Below are 21,317 nucleotides of genomic sequence, written 5' to 3' on the forward strand. Positions count from 1 at the left end.
CAGAGTACGACAAAAGAAAGAACTAGAAGGTTAGCTGGGTGAGGAAAACCGTTAGGCGCTCGGGTTAGACTAGGGTGCACGCGAAGGACGCACGGGGGAGGGGCGTAATCTTTTGCCCTCGAGCCCCCCAACGCCCCCAAGCGACTCGAGCCCACCCTAACCGCCTATCCTCGCGGCAGCCATTTTGGCACCGCCCCAGCCCCGCCCCTCAGGCGCCAGAAGGCTCCACCCATCAGCGGGCCTGGGAGGAGAAACAGGAAGTGGGATTCCAAACAAACGCGCTGAGCCGGTTCTCAGTTCAGGACGAGAACGGCACTCCGAACGCCCTCTCATCAAACCGGTGCCACTACCCTCGGTTCTCGCCTCCCCAGACAAGTCGTGGGACCATGTCGAATATGGAGAGTATCCTTTCCCTTCTGAGAAGCTGCTGTTAGGGCCTAGGGGAGGGGGGAGGGGGAGGGACTGGGGCTCTGAGAGGCGCCTGGTGGTGACCTTTTTGGTCCAGTCCTGGAGGGATGCGGGCACTGGCACTGACGCAGATTGGTAGGCTCCGGCATCTTTTTTCTTTTCTTCTTTTTTTTTTTTTCTTATAGCTGCCGCCATTCTAGAATCAGGGCAAATGGGGACTGCTTTGGGAGGGGTCAGAGGAGTCGCCGGACTGGTTTGAGAAGAATCTTGAGCGCGATCCCTCCCTTATTGAAGGCTAATGTCTCCTGTCCTTTTAGTTTATTTATCCTCTTTTTTGAAATCGAGGGGAAATGGTGTGGAAAGAGTGGCCCCTCTCTGTTTGAAGTGGAGGGGTGGGTTTTGAATGTAATATGAGGGTAAATAGCGTTTATTGAACTGCACTTATTTTTTTGCATGGAAGTGACTGGTAATGAGATAAAGTGCTTCATACGCAGCTCTCCAAACTAAGATCGCTTATTAATAAACTGTTAATAATCTGATTTAACATATGAGGAAAGTCATAAGGTTCTCTAAAACTATAAAATTCATCAGTTACTGCATGTCTGTGTTCCCACTTAAGAAATGAGGTCGAGATTTGGAGCCAAGCTGTGTGAACCCCTGAATTTGAGAAGGATTAAATTGTTTTTCTCAACTGAAATACCGTCACAAGATCTCTATGCTGCTGTAATTCCACCTACTTTCAGGAGTTGGCATTGTAGAAAAGTAGCTTGGTATCTTGCTATTGAATGAAACATGGCAAAACTACAAAATGTGGCTAATGTTGATTGTTTGATAGCCCATGTTAAAGCTTTTTTTTGCTTCATTAGTTTGTAAACCTGAAATACAGAAAGACATTTGGTGAGAGGATTAAATTATATAAGTTATCTTGAGAAAATTGATGACATTATAACACATACTGACTGGCCAAGGTAACCAAACCAAAAAACAGAAAACAAAAACAAACATGTTGCATAGTGACCCTGTAGGACAGAGTAGAACTGCCCCAGAGGGTTTCCAAGGAGCAGCTGGTGGATTCGAATTGCCGACCTTTTGGTTAGCAGCGAAGCTCTTAACCACTGCGCCTCCAGGGTCAAGGTAAACCAAGTCTAAAATGTGAACCCTTGAAAAGGTGCAGAGGGAGTTCATTTCATGAACAGAGTGGATGACTAGAAAGCCCGTTATCAGTGCAGTTTAAAGGGTAACTTATGAAAGTGTAATTGTACAGAAGATGATTTTAATTTTTAGGCAGCATCATAAAGGAAAGAGCACTGAACTGAGTCAGAAGATCAGTTTTTAATCCTAGTTCCAACTCGTAAGAAACGTTTGATTAGGGAAAGTCATGCTAAGTTTACTCATCTGTAAAACATACTAAGTGACATGCCAACCTTATAATGCTCTCAGGAAGATAAAATGAAATGGAAATGCTTACTAAATTGTAAAAAAAAAATTAACATGTTAAGTCTGGCAATACAGTATAAATTGCTATTACTTGTCTCAGAACTTTTGGAAGGATTTGAGGCAATAGCTATAAAACTGTTTTTCTTCCCTACTCTAATAATGCAAGTTATTTTTGTTCTACCTAAGCCTACCTTTGGGGCTGTTTTACTCTGTCCTGTAGGGTCGCTATGACTTGGAATTGATTCGACGGCAATGGGTTTTGTTTTGTTTTTAAGCCTACCTTGTATGATTTCCAATAACAAGATAATTAGTTACTAATTGTCTTTCACTGAAAGGTATGCTTGACTATGATCAGAGTTAATGGTGCTGTTATCAGTAGTCTAATACATAACAAAAATGAACCATTAACTTGCCTTCAGCCTAACAAAGGAAATGGGGAGGTTTAACCAGGGCTTTGAACACATTCCTTCAGGTTCAAACCCCTGCTCACAATTTGCATTTCTAACAAGTTCCCAGGCAATGCTAATACTGCTGGTTAGGGACCAGTTGTGAGAACCACTAGTAGAGCAGCAGTTCTCAAAAATGTACATGAGAATCACCTGGGGATATTGTTAAACTGTAGATTCTGATTAAGTATATCTGGGGTGGAAATGAAATTCTCAACAGGGGTTCAGACCAGAAGGAACCAGTTGGAAGCCCTGGGTTTAACTTGTTTCATACCATCTGGCAGTAATTACCTCTCTTGGTTCATTTACGTAGAATCCAGACCTTTTTCTTGGAATAAGAAGAAGGAAATGACACAGGGAGTCAGACCTGTTTTTCATAAATAACTGGAACTGAAACTTGACTGACACACATTCGTCACTTTTATAAAATGCAAAAATCTCATTGTATAAGAAGACTAAATATGCTAACGTGATTCAGTTAGCATGGTAATTTTGACTTCTGTCTTTGGACAGGTAAACACTGAATTTGCATTGGTGCTTTAGGCCAAATCTCATTTTAAAGAACTCAATGGGAAGGTCATATTTATTTGTTGTAACATATTTGTATAGGTCTTTTACAAGTATCGAATTAATAGTAATGTGTGTTCAGTATGTGCGCATTGTGTTTGGGGAGTTGGGTTTCATTAATTATAGGAATGGAGCAATAGTTGTTGTCGTTAGGTGCTGCCGAGTCGATTCCGACTCGTGGCGACCCTATAGGACAGGGTAGAACTGCCCCATAGGGTTTCCAAGGAGCAGCTGGTAGATTCAAACTGCCGACCTTTTGGTTATCAGCCATAGCTCTTAACGACTGCACCACCAGGGCTCCGAAGCAATAGTAGAGAAATAATTATGGGATATTTCCCTGGACGACGCTCCTTTTTTTCTTCTCTGTTTTTACTTCTTTTTTGGTTAACTCATAACTCATTTTGTTTTTGTTGGACTCAGCTCAAACATAATCCACTTCTAGGAAGCTTTCCGTGTCATTTTCCTAATCTCCTAACTCTCCTCCCCTCCTCCACCAAGCCTAGAAATCTGAGAGCACCAGTTTTCATGAATCCCTATTCTGTGTTCCTTTCTCTATTTGTTCTCCCCTTCATTTTGGCGTTTTTTTCACTATTATAATCATATATTTACTTATCTGTCTCTTCTATTAGACTATGAATTCCTTGAGCAGGGGGTTCATCTTTGAGTACTTGTTTTCTTGAACAGCACTTGGCCCGTAAAAGAAAACCAAATCATTGTCATCGAGTCGATTCCAACTCATAGCGACCCTATAGGACAGAGTAGAACTGTCCCTTAGGGTTTCCAAGGCTGTAAATGTTTACGGAAGCAGACTGCCACATCTTTCTCCCATGGAGAGGCTGGTGGGTTCTAACCGCAGACCTTTCGGTTAGCAGCCGAGCACTTTAACCACTGTGCCACCAGAGTCCTTTACTTGTCCCATAGTGGACACAATATGTCCCATAGTGGACACCTGTGTTAAGAGTTAATTATTAATATGTATTTAAGTCTCTGTTCTGGGTGAGGTAATGTACCTGGGCTATGGATACAGAGGATTATAAATTGCATCCCTACCATCGAGCAATTTTTGATCTGCTTGAGCCAGGACATACATGGGTGGGGATAAATAGCAATACAAGGTAATACATACTGAGATGAATGCTAGAACTGTGATTCTTGATCCTATGCATGGACTTAACTAAACTTGAAATTGTACGTAAAATTTTACATGTTAGTATATGCGTTTTCCTGGGAGGAATATTTATAGCTGTCATATTCTCTAAGGAATTCTAACCTGAAGAAGATTAAGAACCAATAAGGTAGATAATAAGTACTGTAGACACAATAGAAAGGGGTGTTATAAACTGTATTATCATTGGCTCCTTTTGCTGAAACCCAGACGACTAAAACTGTGTTATAGGCAAGGACTGCTAGCTATCTTAAAAATGTCTGTTATGCATGAAGTCTTCTGAATCACTTTAAATCTGAAAGCAGAAGTGATTACATATTAGAGTCTCTGAGGCTTAGCTAGTATTGACAAATGTATTTTTTCTTGAATTTTGAAATTTTTATTTTTTTAATCATAAAAAAGGAGACTCCCAACAAAAAGTAGATGGATTTTTGTTCCCCCAAGGAAATAATTTGCTTTTTTATAATTTATTTTTTGTTGTTGTTGAGAGTATACACAGCAGAACATAACCAATTCAGCAGTTTCTGCATGTACAATTCATTGTCATTGATAACATTCTTTGAATTGGGCAACCATTCTCCTCCTCCTTTTCTGAGTTGTTCCTCCTGCATTAACATAAACCCACTGCCCCCTAAGTTTCCTACATAATCTTTTTTTTAAAATTTTTATTTATTTTGTTGTTGGCAAAAGTTGTATGATAGACATATTAACAACAATGACAAAAAAAAGCTGCTGAGGCTGCTTATGTACAACCAAACACCTCATGGGATTTGGTTCCTTGGTGTGGAGGTTTAGGGTCATGATTTCATGGGACATCCTAGTTAATTGGCCTAACAATGTGCTTAGTGCTTCTGTTCCACCGCCTAGTTCATTGCATAGTGCTTGGGGTCTTAAAAGCTTGCAAGTGGCCATCCAAGTCACAACAATTGGTCTCTATTCACCTGGAGTAATAGAGGAAGAAGGAGAGTCAGGAATAGGAGGAAATGGAATGTGTGGCTAGTTGCCTACATGAACAACTGCCTACTTAGCCATGAGACCAGAAGAACTGGATGGTGCCTGGGTACCCACTGCTAAACATTTTGATCAAAGATTCCATGGAAGAATCGTGATGACAAGGGAGAAAATACAGAACAGAATTTCAACTTCTAATGGAATCCAGAATTTCTAGAGCTATGGAGGCTGCATGAATGCATGAAACTGTTGCCCTGAGATAATCTTTAAACCTTAAACCAAAAATATCCCCTGAAGTCTTAAAAACCAAAGAGTAGTTTAACTTAACTAGTAAAGAGCGTCTCCCTTGAGCATTATGTTCTTTCAGGAACTATCTATATGGGATCAAATTGACAACAGCAACTGGAAAGATTAGGAACTTTAGGGGCAGTGAGTTTATGTTAATGGGGGAGGAACATTTCTGAGAAGGGGGGTGAGAATGGTTGCACAACTTAAAGGATGTCATTTATGTCACTGAACTGTACATGTAGAAACTGTTGAATTGGTGTATGTTTGTTTATTTTTGACCAAGTTAATAATATTCATATTTGGTTTTTAACTATGATTACATGACAGTATTTATAATTAATGGCCTGGATAGACATTAGAATGTTGTACTTTGTCATAAAATATGTCTCTAGTTAGGTCATATTCTGTTAACAAATGTTATGTGTGACTTTTCAGTTTCCAGATGTTTTTAGATTTTGGGATTGTGGATAAGAGATTGTGGGTCTGTATTTGATTCTTATGAGATGTATGTATCATAGATAGCAGCAGAAGCATTTCAGTTTTCCTGTAGAAGAAACAAATGAAACCAAATCTGTTGCCATCAAGTAGATTCTGACTCATGGAGACTGCATGTGTTAACAGCAGAAATTCTCCATAGGGTTTTCCTATCTGTAATCTTTAGGAAAGCAGATTGCGAGGCCTTTCTTTCATGGTACTGCTGGGTGGGTTTGAACTAACCTTTAGGCTAGTAGTTGAGTGTAAACTGTTTGCACCACCCAGGGACCTTTGGAAATACTTCATTTAGTGTTTAGTGATTATCAAACCTAGATGTGCATGATAATCAACTGGTAAACTTCTTTTAAAAACTACAAATTCCCGAGACCTCTGCCAGATCTATCAAACTAAAAATCCCAGAGGTTGGGCCCAGAATTTTACATTTTTTAGGAACTCTACTTTTAATTGACATTGGTCTCTGATGAGGTTTCATGATCTGAGCCACAATGGGAAAAATAAAAAAAGGGCATTGTAAAAAGTAATTTTGCAAAGCTAAATATATTTAATTTTAAGAACTATTGTATATTTGTAGACTCTTCTTACAGTTTTGATGTTGATATACTTTTTTCTTTTAAGAAATTATTGTTTGCCTTATTCTGACAAAATAAAATTTTGATAATGTTGTTCCCATTTTTTTAAATTATACTAAGTCAGTGAAATTTTGGGAACTGCTGTGACAGTGAGTTCTAACTCTTTTAGCAGAAAAACCCTTTTTTACTGAATGAAATTTTATGTGGAATCTTAATATATAGCAAAGGTAAACTGCATTTTATTAATACAAACTTATTTATAAATATAAATGTGTAACCAAGTACTTTTGCCCAGCATCAGTGTCCCCCCCTCCAAATATTTCATATACCACTGTAACACACTTTTCTGCTATTCATTTATTTAAACATATTGAGTACCTACTTTCTGTGAAGGCTTATGATACAATGGTGGTTAGGACTCATCGTTATTCTTACGATGTTCACAGTCTAGTTGAGGAATCAGACATGTAAACAAAGAATTATAGTGAACTACAGAAAAGTGAATAACATATAAACGGAAATACAGAGTAAGTAGCTATTGATACTGTAGACTTCAAATTAGTGTTTCTACAGAGTATATATAAAGTTTAAGAACAATGTATAAAAACTGATTCTAGGAGAGCTATTTTAAATTAAAATTATATCAAGCACAAACAGGTTCAATTTATCCATGTTACAGTATTGCTACACTTTCCTCACGGTATTGTCCATTGTCCATATCATAGTACTGTGTTTTTACAGTATAAATATATATTATTTGTGTAAAAATACAGTATATATTTAATATATGTTTTTTGTTTTTAATTTTCAAACAACTCTCCTTTTTAAAATTCAAAGATACTGTCATGAAGCAAGGGCCATAAACTCTTAATCTAACCTTTTATTTTAATTGAACTTTTAACAGTTCATCAAATTGTAATCCTTACCCCCTAAAAATGTACAAAACAGAATAAACATTTACCTACTACTAGGCTTAAGAAATAAAACACTACCAACTTATGTCCCTTTTTCTCCTACCAAAGGTAACAATTAAAATTAATGTTTATAAATTCCATGATTTCTTTCTATTTTATCACATATGTATGTATTCCTAAGATATAGCTGTGTTTTGCATATTTTCAAATTTTATATGTGTGGTACCTTATAGCCACTTTCTTTTTTTACTCAGCATGTTTGGTTCATTCCTAATCCCATTTTCATTTTCACTTCTGTGTTGTAGTAGTGTCAGAACTTGACTAGATTCCTTAGGCATAAGAACCAGGATCAGCACAAAGCTGGTTCCTATGAGGCGGAGGTCAGACATACCTCTGCTCTCCCATTTCTTCACCGTTTCTGACACCAGCTATTCCCCCCATGGCATTGTCTACTCTTCTCCTGGGTTTGATAATTCCTTGTAGTGGCCACACAGAACTCACAGACCATGCTCACAATTATGCGATTTATTTGGGAAGTAACAGACTACAAATTGAGATCAGGATCAAGTTGGGAATAACAGGAACAACTTGGGATCAAGATCAGGAAACACATACAGAAGGTTTGGAAGGATCCCTGGAAGCAGTGAACACATCCCCCCATTCAGTGCAGGAAAGTTCTCTCATCTCCTCTCGGCCATGCAAGCAGGCAGGCCCTTCTCTTGACCGTGCACGTTCAAGGCAGGTCTCTTGGCCATGCACACCCCCCTCAGATGTGCAGGCCTACTCTTGTTTGGGCACACCCACTGTCAGTGTGCAGGCCTCTATGCCTTTGGCCTCCCCTCCGTTGGCCTCTCCAATGCTAAGTAGCCCAAATCATAGCCAGTGTAGCAGCTTGCTCAGCTCCCTTAGCTGCTTTCCTAGCAACAGCTTTCTGCCGTCACCACCGACTCTGCTGCAGGGCCGCTTCTGGGCTCCTTGCTGTCTTCAGAGTTACAGCTCTTTTAGTAGGTTCCTTGCCTCCTCTGTCTCTGCTGCTTCTCTCTTCTTGCCTCTAAAAACCTCTGTGGGTTGACTGCTTATATAGGCAAACTCTTTGTCAGTTTCAAGACCTGGCCCTCCCAGCAGGACCACGAACTGACCAGTCCCCTCAGTGGACCACAAATCACTCAATTTGCTTAGTAAACTGACCAATCCCTGCAAGGTGCATAAAATACACCAATCATATGGTAGACTGCAGCCCAGGGCAAGACAAAAAATATCAAACCATCAAATTGTTTATAGCTTGCCCAGGAAATGTCGATCAACCTGGACAAAACTAACTTTCTTTGGTAGTAAACAACCTGAGAGCTTCCCCCAACCCCCACCTAGTTGCTTCTCCGAAGAACTAGGGAAAAGGTAACTCTTCAGGGCTAGGGGAAAAATCTGTCAAGCTGTTTTTCCAAAGAACCAAGGCAAAAGGCCACATAAAGGAACTGATTTCACCACGTCTATGTAGTTTTTTTTTTAAAATGTAATTTATTTTATTTTTACTGTTGAGAATATACACAGAACATACACCAATTCAACAATTTTTACATGTACAATTCAGTGATATTTGAGTTGTGCAACCATTCTTACCCCCCTTTTCCAAGTTGTTCCTCCCTCATTTACATAAATTCACTGCCCCCTATGTTTCCTATCTTATCTTTCAAGTTGCTTTTGTCAAGTTGATCCGTTATAGGTAGATCTTAAAAGAGCACAATGTTCAAAGTAGACGTTCTTTACTACTTAAGCTAAACTATTGTTTGGTTTTAAGAAGACTTCAGGGGATATTTTTGGTTTAAGGTTTAAAGATTATCTCAGGGCAATATCTCAGGTGTTCATCAGCCTCCATGGCTCCAGAAATTCTGGATTCCATGAAAGTTTGAAATTTTATTCTATATTTTCCGCATTGTGATCAGGATTTTTCTGTAGAATCTTTGATCAAACTGTTCAGTAATTGTAGCCAGGCACCATCCAGTTCTTCTGGTCTCATGGCACAGGAGGCAGTCGTTCATGGAGGCAATTAGCCACACATTCCATTTCCTCCTCTTATTCCTGACTCACCTTCTTCTTCTGTTGCTCCAGGCAGGTAGAGATGAACTGTTGTGCCTTGGATGGCCACTTGCAAGCTCGTAAGACCCCAGGCACTACGCAAAGAACTAGGTGGTAGAACAGAAGCACTAAACATGTTATTATAACAGTTAACTGGGATGTCCTGTGAAACTATGACCCTAAACTTCCAAACCAAGGAACATATGAGATGTTTGGCTGTACATAAGCAGCCTCAACAGCTACCCTTTTTTTGTTTTTTGGTTGTTCTAAATATATCACACAACTTTTGCCAATTCAACTTTTTTTACTGGTATGCAACTTATTGACAACAATTAAATTAATTGGCTGTGCAACTCTACCCTTAATGTGATTTTTCCATTATCATATAAGTGGAGTAAACCAAAGCTCAGTACTCTGTAAGTATACTATATAGTTCCTAATTATGGAAGTATACCACAATTTATTCTTTCTTTTAGTGATGCACATTTAGTTTACATGTTTTGTCATTACAAACTGTATTGCTATGAACATTCTTATACATATTTCCTATGTAAATTGATATAATTTATCTAGTATATATATACCTTGGAGTGGGATTGCTGTGTTGGAGAATATGTGTACTTTCAATTTTTTATGCAGACATTTGTATTATCTGAAAATAATGATCACTTAGTGATTTCCACTATAATCTTTATACCTTTTCTTATTGTGCTTGCTATGAGTCCAGAATAATGTTTAAGAAAAACAGTTATAACAGAATCATTTACTTGTTCCCGAAATGAATTTTAACCACTATTAAGAATAATATTTGCTGTAGATTTTTGGTATATACCTTTTTTTCAGGTTAAAGAAGTTTTCTTTTGTTCATAGTTGACTAAGAGTTTGGTCATGAGCCATCCATCTGAGTGTTGCTTTGATGAATCCACCAAATACTGAGTTTTGTTTAATTTTTTTCCTTTATATTTTGAAATTATCATTTGTTTTTTCTCCTTTAATCTCCTGATGTGGTTAAGATACATGTATAGATTTTTTTGTGTGGTAAATATACATATAGCAAAGTATTTGCCATTTCAACATTTTTAGCATGTACAGTTCAGTGACATTAATTATATTCACCATGTTAGGCAAACATCACCATTATCTGTTTCTAAAGTTTTCTATCACCCTTAATAGAAATTTAGTGTCCTTTAAGTTAAAACTCTCTCTTCCTCCTTCCTCCCACCCCTAGTAATCACTAATAAACTTTGGTTTTTATACACTTGCCTGTTCTAAATATTTCATATAAAAACCAAAAGCAAACTTGTTGCCGTCGACTCGATTCTGACTCATATCGACCTATAGGATAGAGTAGACCGGCCCCATAGAGTTTCCAAGGAGCACCTGCCTGGTGGATTCGAATTGCCGACCTTTTGGTTATCAGCCGAGTTCTTAACCACTACGCCACCAGGGCTCCATTTCATATAAGTGGGATAATATAATATTTGTCTTTTTTGTGACTGAATTATTTTACTCAGCATATTTTCAGGATTCATCCATGTTGTTGCATGTATTAGAAATTTATCTTTATGAGTGGGTAATATTCTATTATCTGTGTATACTGCGTTTTTATCCATTGATCTGTTGATGGACATTTAGGTTTTTTTCCACCTTTGGGCTGTCGTGAATAGTGCTGCAATGAACACTTGGTGTACAAGTATCTGTGTTCCTATTTCCAGTTCTTTTGGGTATATATTCACAAGTGAAATTGCTGGGTCAGGTGGTAATTCCATGTTTAACTTTTTTGCAAACTGCCAAGTGTTCTCCACAGCAGCTACTCCATTTTAAAATCCCATCAGCACTGGATGAGGGTTCCATTTTCTCCACATCTTTTCCAACACTTGTTGTTTTTCATTTTTCTGATCATAGCCATCCTAGCGGGGGTAAAGTGGTATCTCATTGTGGTTTTGGTTTGCATCTCCTAATAACTGTTGACATTTAGCATCTTTTCACATGCTTGTTGGCCATTTGTATATCTTCTTTGGTGAAATGTCTATTCGTGTCTTTTGACCATTTTTTTAATTGAATTTTTTTTTGTTAAGTTGTAGTTGTAAGAGTGTCTATATTATATAAACATATATGTATGTATGTATATATAAACGAACAAATCTGACTTGAGTACGGAGCACACCCAGAATGCTTCGAAGTAAGGGTGACGAGACTTCGTCTCATGTACTTCGTGTGTGTTATCAGGAGGGACCAGTCCCTGAAGAAGGACATCATGCTTGGTAAAGTAGAGGGTCATTGAAAAAGAGGAAGACCTTCAACAAGATAGACTGACACAGTAGCTGCAACAGCAGGCTCAAACATAGCAACGATTGTGAGGATGGCACAGGACTGGTCAGTGTTTCGTTCTGTTGTACATAGGGTTGCTGTGAGTTGGAACGGACTTGACGAGACCGAAAACAACTCTGTCCATCTGTCTATACACATATTAGATATTAAACCTTTATCTGATACATGGTTCCCAAATATTCCCTCCCATTCTGTACATTGTCTCTTCACTTTGTTGATAAACTCTGATACACAAAAGTTTTTTTTTCTTTTTTTTTAGTTTTGATGAAGTCCAGTTTAGCTATATTGTCTTCTGTTACTTGTGCTTTTGGTGTCATACCTAAAAATCCATTGTTAAAAACTAATCCCAAAACATTACCCCTATGTTTTCTTCTCAGAGTTTTATGGTATTCTTACTTTTAGGTCTTTGATCCATTAGCTTTATAGTATGTTTTGGAATCAGGAAGTGTGAGCCCTCCTACTTTGTTCTTCCTTTTTGAAGATAGCTTTGGCTATTTGGCACCCCTTGCAATTCCATAGAAATTTAAGATTGGATTTTTCCATTTTTGCAAAGATAGGCTGCTATAATTTTGATGGTGATTACATTGAATCTATAGTTGCTATAGTAATATTGACATCTTGACAATATTAAGTCTTCTAATCCATGAAGATGGAATATCCTTCCATCATTTAGGTCCTCTTTAATTTCTTTCAGCAATGTTTTATAGATTTTAGTGTACAAGTCTTTCACCTCCCTGGTTAAATTTATTCCTAGGATTTTATTCTTTTAGATGCTATTGTAAATTTCCTGTTCAGATTGCTCATTGCTGGTGTGTAGAAACCCAACTGATTTTTGTGTGTTGATCTTTTACCCTCCCACTTTGCTGAATTCATTTATTAGATCAAATAGCTTTTTGGTGGATTCTCTGGAGTCTTCTGTATATAGGATCATGTCATCTGCAAAAAGGGACAGTTTTACTTCTTCCTTCCTGATCTGGATACCTTTTATTTCTTTCTCTTATTCTGACTAAAACTTCAGTACAATATAGAATAGTAGTGGTAAGAGTAGTCATCCTTGTCTTGTTCCTGATTTTGAGGGGAAACCTCTCAGTCTTCTCTTGAGTATGATGGTAGTTGTGCATTTTTCATGAATGCCCTTTATCATGTTGAATAATTTCCCTTCTGTTCCTAGTTTGTAGGGTATTTTTATTATGAAAGGGTATTGAATTTTTTGGTTGCCTTTTTTGCATCGATTGACATGATCATGTAATTTTTTTCCTTTGTTCTATTAATGTGATTGACACAGTAGCTGCAACAGCACGCTCAAACATAGCAACGATTGTGAGGATGGCACAGGACTGGTCAGTGTTTTGTTCTGTTGTACATAGGGTTGCTATGAGTCAGAACTGACATTTATTGATTTTGTAATGTTGACCTATGCTTGTATTCCTGGGAATAAATCCCACTTGATTATGGTGTATAATCCTTTAATATGCTGTTGGATTCAGGTTTTTGTTGAGGATCTTTGCATCTACATTCATAAGTGATATCACTGGTCTGTAGTTTCTTTTCTTATGGTGACTTATCTTGCTTTGTTATCAGAGTAGTGCCAGCCTTGTAGAATGAGTTAGGAAGTATTCTCTTCTACTTTTTGAAATAGATCAAGAAGGATTGGGGTCACTTCTTCCATAAATGTTTGGTAGAATTCTCCAGTGAAGCCATCTGGTCCAAAACTTCTTTCTTTGGAGGTTTTTGATTACTTATTCACTTTCTTCACTTCTTATGTGTCTGTTCAGATCTTCTGTTTCATCTTGAGTCAGTTTTGGGAGTGTATATGTGTCTTAGTCATCTAGTGCTGCTATAACAGAAATACCACAAGTGGATGATTTTAATAAAGAGAAGTTTATTTCCTTACAGTAAAGTAGGCTAAAAGTCCAAATTAAGGGCGTTAGCTCCAGGGGAAGACTTTTCTTCTCTGTCGGCCTTCTTCTCTTCAGTGTTCCCCCGGACTAGGAGCTTCTCTGTGCAGGGACCCTAGTCCAAAGGACGCGCTCTGCTCCTCGCACTGCTTTCTTGATGGTATGAGGTCCCCCTGTCTCCCTGCTCACTTCTGTCTTTTATATCTCAAGACCTTGCTTCAGGATACAATCCAATCTTGTAGACTGAGTCCTGCCTTACTAACACAACTGCCGCCTGCCCATCCTCCCTCATTAACATCATAGAGGCAGGATTTACTTATAGGAAAACCACACAATACCAGGAATCATGGCCCAGCCAAATTGATACACACATTTTTTGGGGGGCATAATTCAATCCATGACAATATGTTTCTAGGAATTTGTCCATTTTTTCTAAGTTATCCTTGAAGTTGTTAAGGATTTCGTTTTTTTTGGATCCACAATCAACGCCGTTGGAAGCAGCAGTCAAGAAACCAAATAATGTATTGCATTGGGCAGATCTGCGGCAAAAAACCTCTTTGAAGTATTGAAACAAAAGTGTCAGTTTGAAGACTAAGGTGCACCTGACCCAAGCCATGGTATTTTCAGTCACCTCATGTGCATGCAAAAGATGGACAGTGAATACGGAAGATGAAGAACTGATGCATTTGAATTATGGTGTTGGTGAAGAATATTGACTATACCATGGACTGCCAGAAGAACAAACAAATATGTCTTGGAAGAAATACAGCCAGAATGTTCCTTAGAAGCAAGGATGGCAAGACTTCATCTCATGTACTTTGGACATGTTATCAGGAGGGAACAGTCCCTGGAGAAGGACATCGTGCTTAGTAATGTAGAGGGTCAGCGAAAAAGAGGAAGACCCTCGATGAGATGGATTGACACAGTGGTTGTAAAAATGGGCTCAAACAGCAACGATTGTGAGGATGGCACAGGACTGGACAGTGTTTCATTCTGTTGTACATAGGGTCACTATGATTTGGAACTGACTCAACAGCGCCTAACAACAACAACAATATAAGTTATCTAATTTGTTGGCATGTAACTGTATTCTCTTATGATCCTTTTTATTTCTGTAGAGTTGATTGTAATGTCTCCACTTTCATTTCTGATTTTAAATATTTGCATCTTTTCTCTTTGTCACTCTAGCTAAAGCTTTGTCAATTTTATTGATTTTTTTTTCAAAAACCAACTTATGGTTTCATTTGTTTCTTAATTCTCCATTTATTTGTACTCTGATCTGTTATTCCCTTCCTTACAGTAGCTTTGGACTTGATTTGTGCTTATTTTTCCAGGTCCTTAAGTTGTAATGTTACAGTATTGATTTGAGATTTTTCTTCATTTTTTTTTTAAAGTAGCCATTTAAGGCAGTAAGTTTCCCCCTGAGCATTGCCTTCACTATGTCGCATAAATCTTGGTATGTTGTGCTTTCATTATCATTCAACTCTAAATATTTCTGATTTCTAGTTTGTCTTCTTTGACTCACTGTTTAATTTGACATAAATGTGTTAATTCTGTTATTTTCTAGTTTCATTCCATTGTAGTCAGAGAAGATACTTTTTATAATTTCAGTCTTTTTAAATTTATTGAGACTTGTTTTGTGACTTAGCATATGGTCTGTTTTGGAGAATGATCCATGTAAACTGGAGAAGAATGTGTATTGGGCTGTCTTGGTTATCTAGTGCTGCTATAACAGAAATACCACAAGTGGATGGCTTTAACAAAGAGAAATTTATTCTCTCACAGTCTAGGATGTTAGAAGTCCGAATTCAGGGCGCCAGCTCCAGTGGAAGGCTTTCTGTCTTTGTCGGTTCTAGGGGAAGGTCCTTGTCATCAATCTTCCCTTGGTCTAGGAGCTTCTCCACACAGGAACCTCAGGTACAAAGGATGTGCTCTGCTCCTGGTGCTACTTTCTTGGTGGTATGAGGTTCCCGTGTCTCTCTGCTTGTCTCTTTTTTATCTCAAAATAGATTGGTTTAAGACACAGTCTAATGTTATAAATTGAGTCCTGCCTCATTAACATAGCTGCCACTAATCCCATCTCATTAATATCATAGAGATGAGATTTACAAAACATAGGAAAATCACATCAGATGACAAAATGGTGGACAGTCAATACTGGGAATGGTGGACTAGCCAAGTTGACAGATATTTTTAGAGGACACAATTCAGTCCATGACATGGGCTAATGTTGAGTTGAATGTTTTTATATATCTGTTAGGTCTACTTGATTTGCAACATTGTTCAAATTCTCTATTTTTTATTGTTCTTCTTTCTAGATGTTCTTCTTTCCATTATAAGTGGCGTTTTGAAATCTACAACTATCATTGTAGAACTATAATGTAGAACTATTTCTCCCTTCAGTTTATCAGTGTATGCTCCATATATTTTGGGAATCTGATGTTAGGTGCATATATATTTATAATTGTATTTTCTTGATGAATTGACCTTTTTCATTATATAATGTCTTTCTTTGTCTCTTATAACTAATTTTTACTTAAAAATATTTTGTCTGTTATTAATATTGCCACCCCAGCTTTTTTTGTGGGGGAGTTACTATTTGCACGGAGTATTTTTTCCATCCTTTCATTTTATTTGTGTATTTGAGCCTAAGATGTGTCTCTTGTAGACAACTTATAGCTGGATCATGTTTTTTTTTATCTATCTGCCACTCTCTTCCATTTGATTGCACTGTTTAATCCATGTACATTTAAGGTAATTACCAAAAAAAGGAATGACTTACTTCTGCCATTTTTATATTTTGTGTTTGTGTGTTTTATACCATTTTTGTCCCTCATTGTCTACAATAGTGCCAGTGTTGGTGTTTAATTGATTTTTAGCAGTAAATAATTTTTATTTCCTTCCCCTTCCCTGTTGTGTATATATTTTTTAGATATTATTTTCTTTGGGGTTATCATGAGGATTACATTTATCATCTTACATTTATAACAACCAGTGTGAATTGATACCAACTTCACTGAAGTAACATCTAAAAATTCTATACCTATACCACTCTACCACTCCCTTGTTGCCTGCATTTATGTTGTTGCTATTACCAATTACATCTTTATACACCACGTGTCCAGTAACATAAATTTATATTTATATTTTATGTATTTGTCATTATAAAACATGTATGACATAATTAGTATTACCAACCAGATATACCTAAAAACTGGACTTTATGTTTGCTTAAGAAATTACTTTTAAAAGAGATATTTTTTTCTATATATGTTTTTGAGTTACTACCTAGTTTTTTCTTTTTTTTTAATTGTACTTTAGATGAAGTTTACAGAACAAATAGTTTCTCATTAAACAGTACACATATTGTTTTATGACATTGGTTAACAACCCCACGACATGTCAACACCATCCCTTCTCAACCTTGAAGGACCTCTTTTTTTGGTGAAAATATACATACCCAAGTTTACACCATTTCAAAAATTCCTACATGTACAATTCAGTGACATCAATTACATTCTTCCAGTTATGCTGCTATTCTCACTATCCTATTCCAAATTATTCCATCACCGTTATCTTCAACTCACTGCCCCCTAGGCTTCCCATCAAAACTTTTGAGTTGCTGTTGTCAATTTGATCTCACATACATAATTCTTTTTTTTTTGGTACCTTAGATGAAGGTTTACAGAACAAATAGTTCCTCGTTAAACAGTACACGTATTGCCCTATGACAGTGGTTAACAACCCTATGACATGTCAACACTGTCCCTTCTCAAACTTGGGTTTCCTATCATGAACTTTCCTGTCCCCTCCTGCATTCTAGTCCTTGTCCCTGGGCTGCTATGCCTCATTAGTCGCATTTTGTTTTATGAGGCTGTCCAATCTCTGGCTGAACAGTAAACCTCGGGACTGACTTTACCACTGAGCTAAAAGGGTGTCCGGGGGCCATAATCTTGGGGTTTCACCAGTCTGTCAGGCCAGTAAACCTGGTCTTTTTTTGTTACTTAGAATTTTGTTCAGCATCCTTCTCCAGCACTGTCCAGGACCCTCTGTTGTGATCTCAGTCAGAGCAGTCTGGTGGTAGCCAGGAACCATCTAGCTGTACTGGACTCAGTCTGGTGGAGGCCTTGGTAGCTGTGCTCCTTTAGTCCTTTGGAGTAATCTTTTCCTTGTATCCTGTTCTCTTCATTCTCCCTTGCTCCTGAAGGGGTGAGACCAGAAGAGTATCTTAGATAGCTGCTCACAGGCTTTTAAGATCCCAGAAACTACTCACCAAGGTAGAATGTAGAACATTGTCTTTATAAACTGTGTTATGCCAGTTGAGCTAGACGTTCCCCAAGACCATGGTCCCCACAGCTGCCCGCCCAGCAGTTGAGTCCCACAGGGAGTTTGGATGTGTCTGTGGAGCATCCATGACCTTTCCTTGTACAAGTTGTGCTGGCTTCCCCAGTACTGTGTACTGTCTGACCCTTCACCAAAGTACCACTTATCTATTTAGTCCCCTCCCCCACTGCTCACATCCCTCGTAACCAACAAAGATTGTTTCTTTTTGTATGTAAACTTTTACATAAGATTTTACAGTAGGGATCTCATACAATATTTGTCCTTTTGTGATTGACTTATTTCACTTGGAATAATCTCCATTTTGATACATGTTATGAGATGCTTCACAGATTCATCATTGTTCTTTAGCGTTGCATAATACTCCATTGTGTGTATGTACCATAGTTGTTTATCCATTCATTTGTGGATGGGCATCTAGGTTGTTTCTTTTTGCTGTTGTGAGCAGTGCTGCAGTGAGTATGGATGTGCATATGTCTATTCGTGTGACGGCTCTTATTTCTCTAGGATATATTCGTAGGAGTGGGATTGCTAGATTATATGGTATTTCTTTTTTTTTAATTTTTATTTATTTATTTTATTGTTTTAGTTTAAATGAAGTTTACATTTCAGATTAGTCTCCTGTACAAAAATTTATACATACGTTGTTAAGTGACCTTAATTGCTCTCCCCATATTGTGACAGCACACTCCTCCTTTCCACCCGATTCCCCATGTCCATTCAACCAGCTCCTAACCCTCTCTGCATTCCCATCTCACTTCCGGACAGAAGCTGCCTGTTTAGTCTCTTGTATCTACTTGAGCTAAAAGGTACACTGGTCATGACTATCAATTTATGTTCCACAGTGCAGTCCAAACCCTGTCTGAAGAGTTGGCCTCAGAAATTGTTTTCGTTCTGGGCTGATAGGAAATCCAGGGGCTCTGCTTTCCAGGCTTCCTCCAGTCTCAGTCAGACCATTAAGTCTGGTCTTCTTACTAGAATTTGAGTTCTGCACCCCACCTTTCTCCTGTTCCATCAGGTACTCTCTGTTGTGTTCCCTGTCAGGGTGGTCATTGGTGGTAGCCGGGCACCATCTAGTTCTTCTGGTCTCAGGCTGATGAAGTGTCTGGTTTATGTGGCCCTTTCTGTCTCTTGGGCTAATACTTTCCTTGTGTCTTTGGTGTTCTTCATTCTCCTTTACTCCAGGTGGTTGGGACCAATTGATGCATCTTAGATGGCTGCTTGCAAGCTTTTAAGACCCCAGACGCCACTCACCAAAGTAGGATGCAGAACATTTTCTTAATAAGCTTTGTTATGCCAGTTGACCTAGATGTCCCTTGAAAGCATGGTCCCCAGACCCCTGTCCCTGCTACTTTGTCAGTCAAAGTGTTTGATTGTATTCAGGAAACTTCTTAGCTTTGGTTTAGTCCAGTTGTGCTGACTTCCCCTGTAGTGTGTGCTGTCCTTCCCTTCACCTCAGATACATCTTATCTACTATCTAGTTAGTAAATAACCCTCACCCTCCCTCCCCACCCTCATAACGATTAAAGAATGTTTTCTTCTGTGTTTAAACCTTTTCTTGAGTTCTTATAATAGTGACCTTGTACAATATTTGTCCTCCTATGACTACTAAATTCACTCAGTATAACGCCCTCCAGATTTTTCCATGTTATGTTTTGCGGCTTCATCGTTGTTCTTTATCGTTTCATAGTAGTCCATTGTGTGGATTTACCATAATTTGTTTATCCATTTGTCCGTTGATGGGCACCTAGGTTGTTTGCATCTTTTTGCTGTTGTGAACAGTGCTGCAATGAACGTGGGTATACATATGTCTATTCGTGTGACAGCTCTTACTTCTCTAGGATATATTCCAAGTAGTGGAATAGCTGGATCATATGGTACTTCTATTTCTAGCTTTTTAAGGAAGCACCAAATCGATTTCCAAGGTGGTTGTACCATTTTACATGCCCACCAACAGTGTATAAGTGTTCCAGCCTCTCCACAACGTCTCCAGCCTTTATTGTTTTGTGTTTTTTGGATTAATGCTAGCCTTGTTGGGGTGAGATGATATCTCATTGTAGTTTTCATCTGCATTTCTCTAATGACTAATGATCGTGAACATTTCTTCATGTGTCTGTTATCTGCCTGAATATCTTCTTTGGTGAAGTCCCTGTTCATATCCTTTGCCCATTTTTTAATTGGGTTATTTGTCTTTTTGTTGTTGAGGTTTTGCAGTATCTTGTAGATTTTAGAGATTAGACGCTGATCGGCTTTGTCATAGCCAAAAAATTTTTCCCAGTCTCTAGGATGTCTTTTGACTCTTTTGGTGAAGTTTGTTGATGAGCATAAGTGTTTGATTTTTAGGAGCTCCCATTTATCTAGTCTCTCGTCTGGTGCTTGTGCATTGTTACTTATGATTCATATTGTGTTTATGCCATGTATTATGGCTCCTAGCATTGTCCGTATTTTTTCTTCTATGATATTTATCATTTTTGATTTTTTACTTAGGTCTTTGATCCATTTTGAGTTAGTTTTTGTGCATGGTGTGAGGTACGGGTCTTGTTTCAGTTTTTTGCAGATGGATATCCAGTTATGCCAGCCCCAGTTGTTAAAGAGACTGTCTGTTCCCAAATTAACGGACTTTGGGCCTTTGTCCAATATCAGCTGCTCATAGGTGGATGAATTTATGTCTGGATTCTCAGTTCTGTTCCATTGGTCTATGTATCTGTTGTTGTACCAATACCAGGCTGTTTTGACTAACGTGGCAGTGTAATTCGTTCTAAAATCAGATATTGTGCGGCCTTCGACTTTGTTGTTTTTCTTGAGTAATTCTTTACTTATTTGGGGCCTCTTCCCTTTCCAGATGAAGTTGGTGATTTGTTTCTCCATCTCATAAAAAATGCTGTTGGAATTTCATTCAGGATTGCATTGTATCTGTCGATAGCTTTGGGTAGAACTGACATTTTCACAATGTTGAGTCTACCTCTACATGAGCAAGGTATGTTTTTCCACTTATGCAGGTCTCTCTTGCTTTCTTGGAGTAGTGTCTTGTACTTTTCACTGTATGGGTCTTTTATATATCTAGTTAGGTTTATTCCTAAGTGTTTTATCTTCTTGGTGGCTATTGTAAATTGTATTGATTTGCTGATTTCCTCTTCGAGGTTCTCTTTGTCGGTGTAAAGTAATCTAACTGATTTTTGTATGTTTATCTTTTATTCTGAAACTTTGCTTAAATCTATTAGATCCAGTAGTTTTCTTGTGGATTTTTTGGAGTTTTCTGTGTATAAGATCATATCATCTACAAACAGAGATACTTTGAATTCTTCCCTACCAATTTGTATGTTGTTCTTTATTTCTTATTTTAGCCTAATTGCTCTGGTTAGGACCTCCAGCACAGTGTTGAATAATAGTGGTGGTAGAGGGCATCCTTGTCTGGTTCCTGTTCTCAAGGGGAA

At 38.1% G+C, this 21,317-nt stretch overlaps 1 protein-coding gene across 1 annotated transcript in view; it reads left to right on the forward strand.

The window, feature by feature from the left end:
* Positions 1-255: 255 nt before the first annotated feature.
* Positions 256-21,317, forward strand: part of LOC101345210 (charged multivesicular body protein 1b-2) — an 85,553-nt gene continuing 64,491 nt past the window's right edge. The window contains exon 1 of the mRNA XM_004378886.2: positions 256-402. Within this exon, the coding sequence (XP_004378943.2) occupies positions 387-402 (16 nt within the window). The 5' untranslated portion in view covers positions 256-386. The remainder of the gene's footprint in view (positions 403-21,317) is intronic.

The sequence above is a fragment of the Trichechus manatus genome, unplaced genomic scaffold (genome assembly GCF_000243295.1).
Source record: "Trichechus manatus latirostris isolate Lorelei unplaced genomic scaffold, TriManLat1.0 scaffold00060, whole genome shotgun sequence".
Classification (NCBI taxonomy): domain Eukaryota; kingdom Metazoa; phylum Chordata; class Mammalia; order Sirenia; family Trichechidae; genus Trichechus; species Trichechus manatus.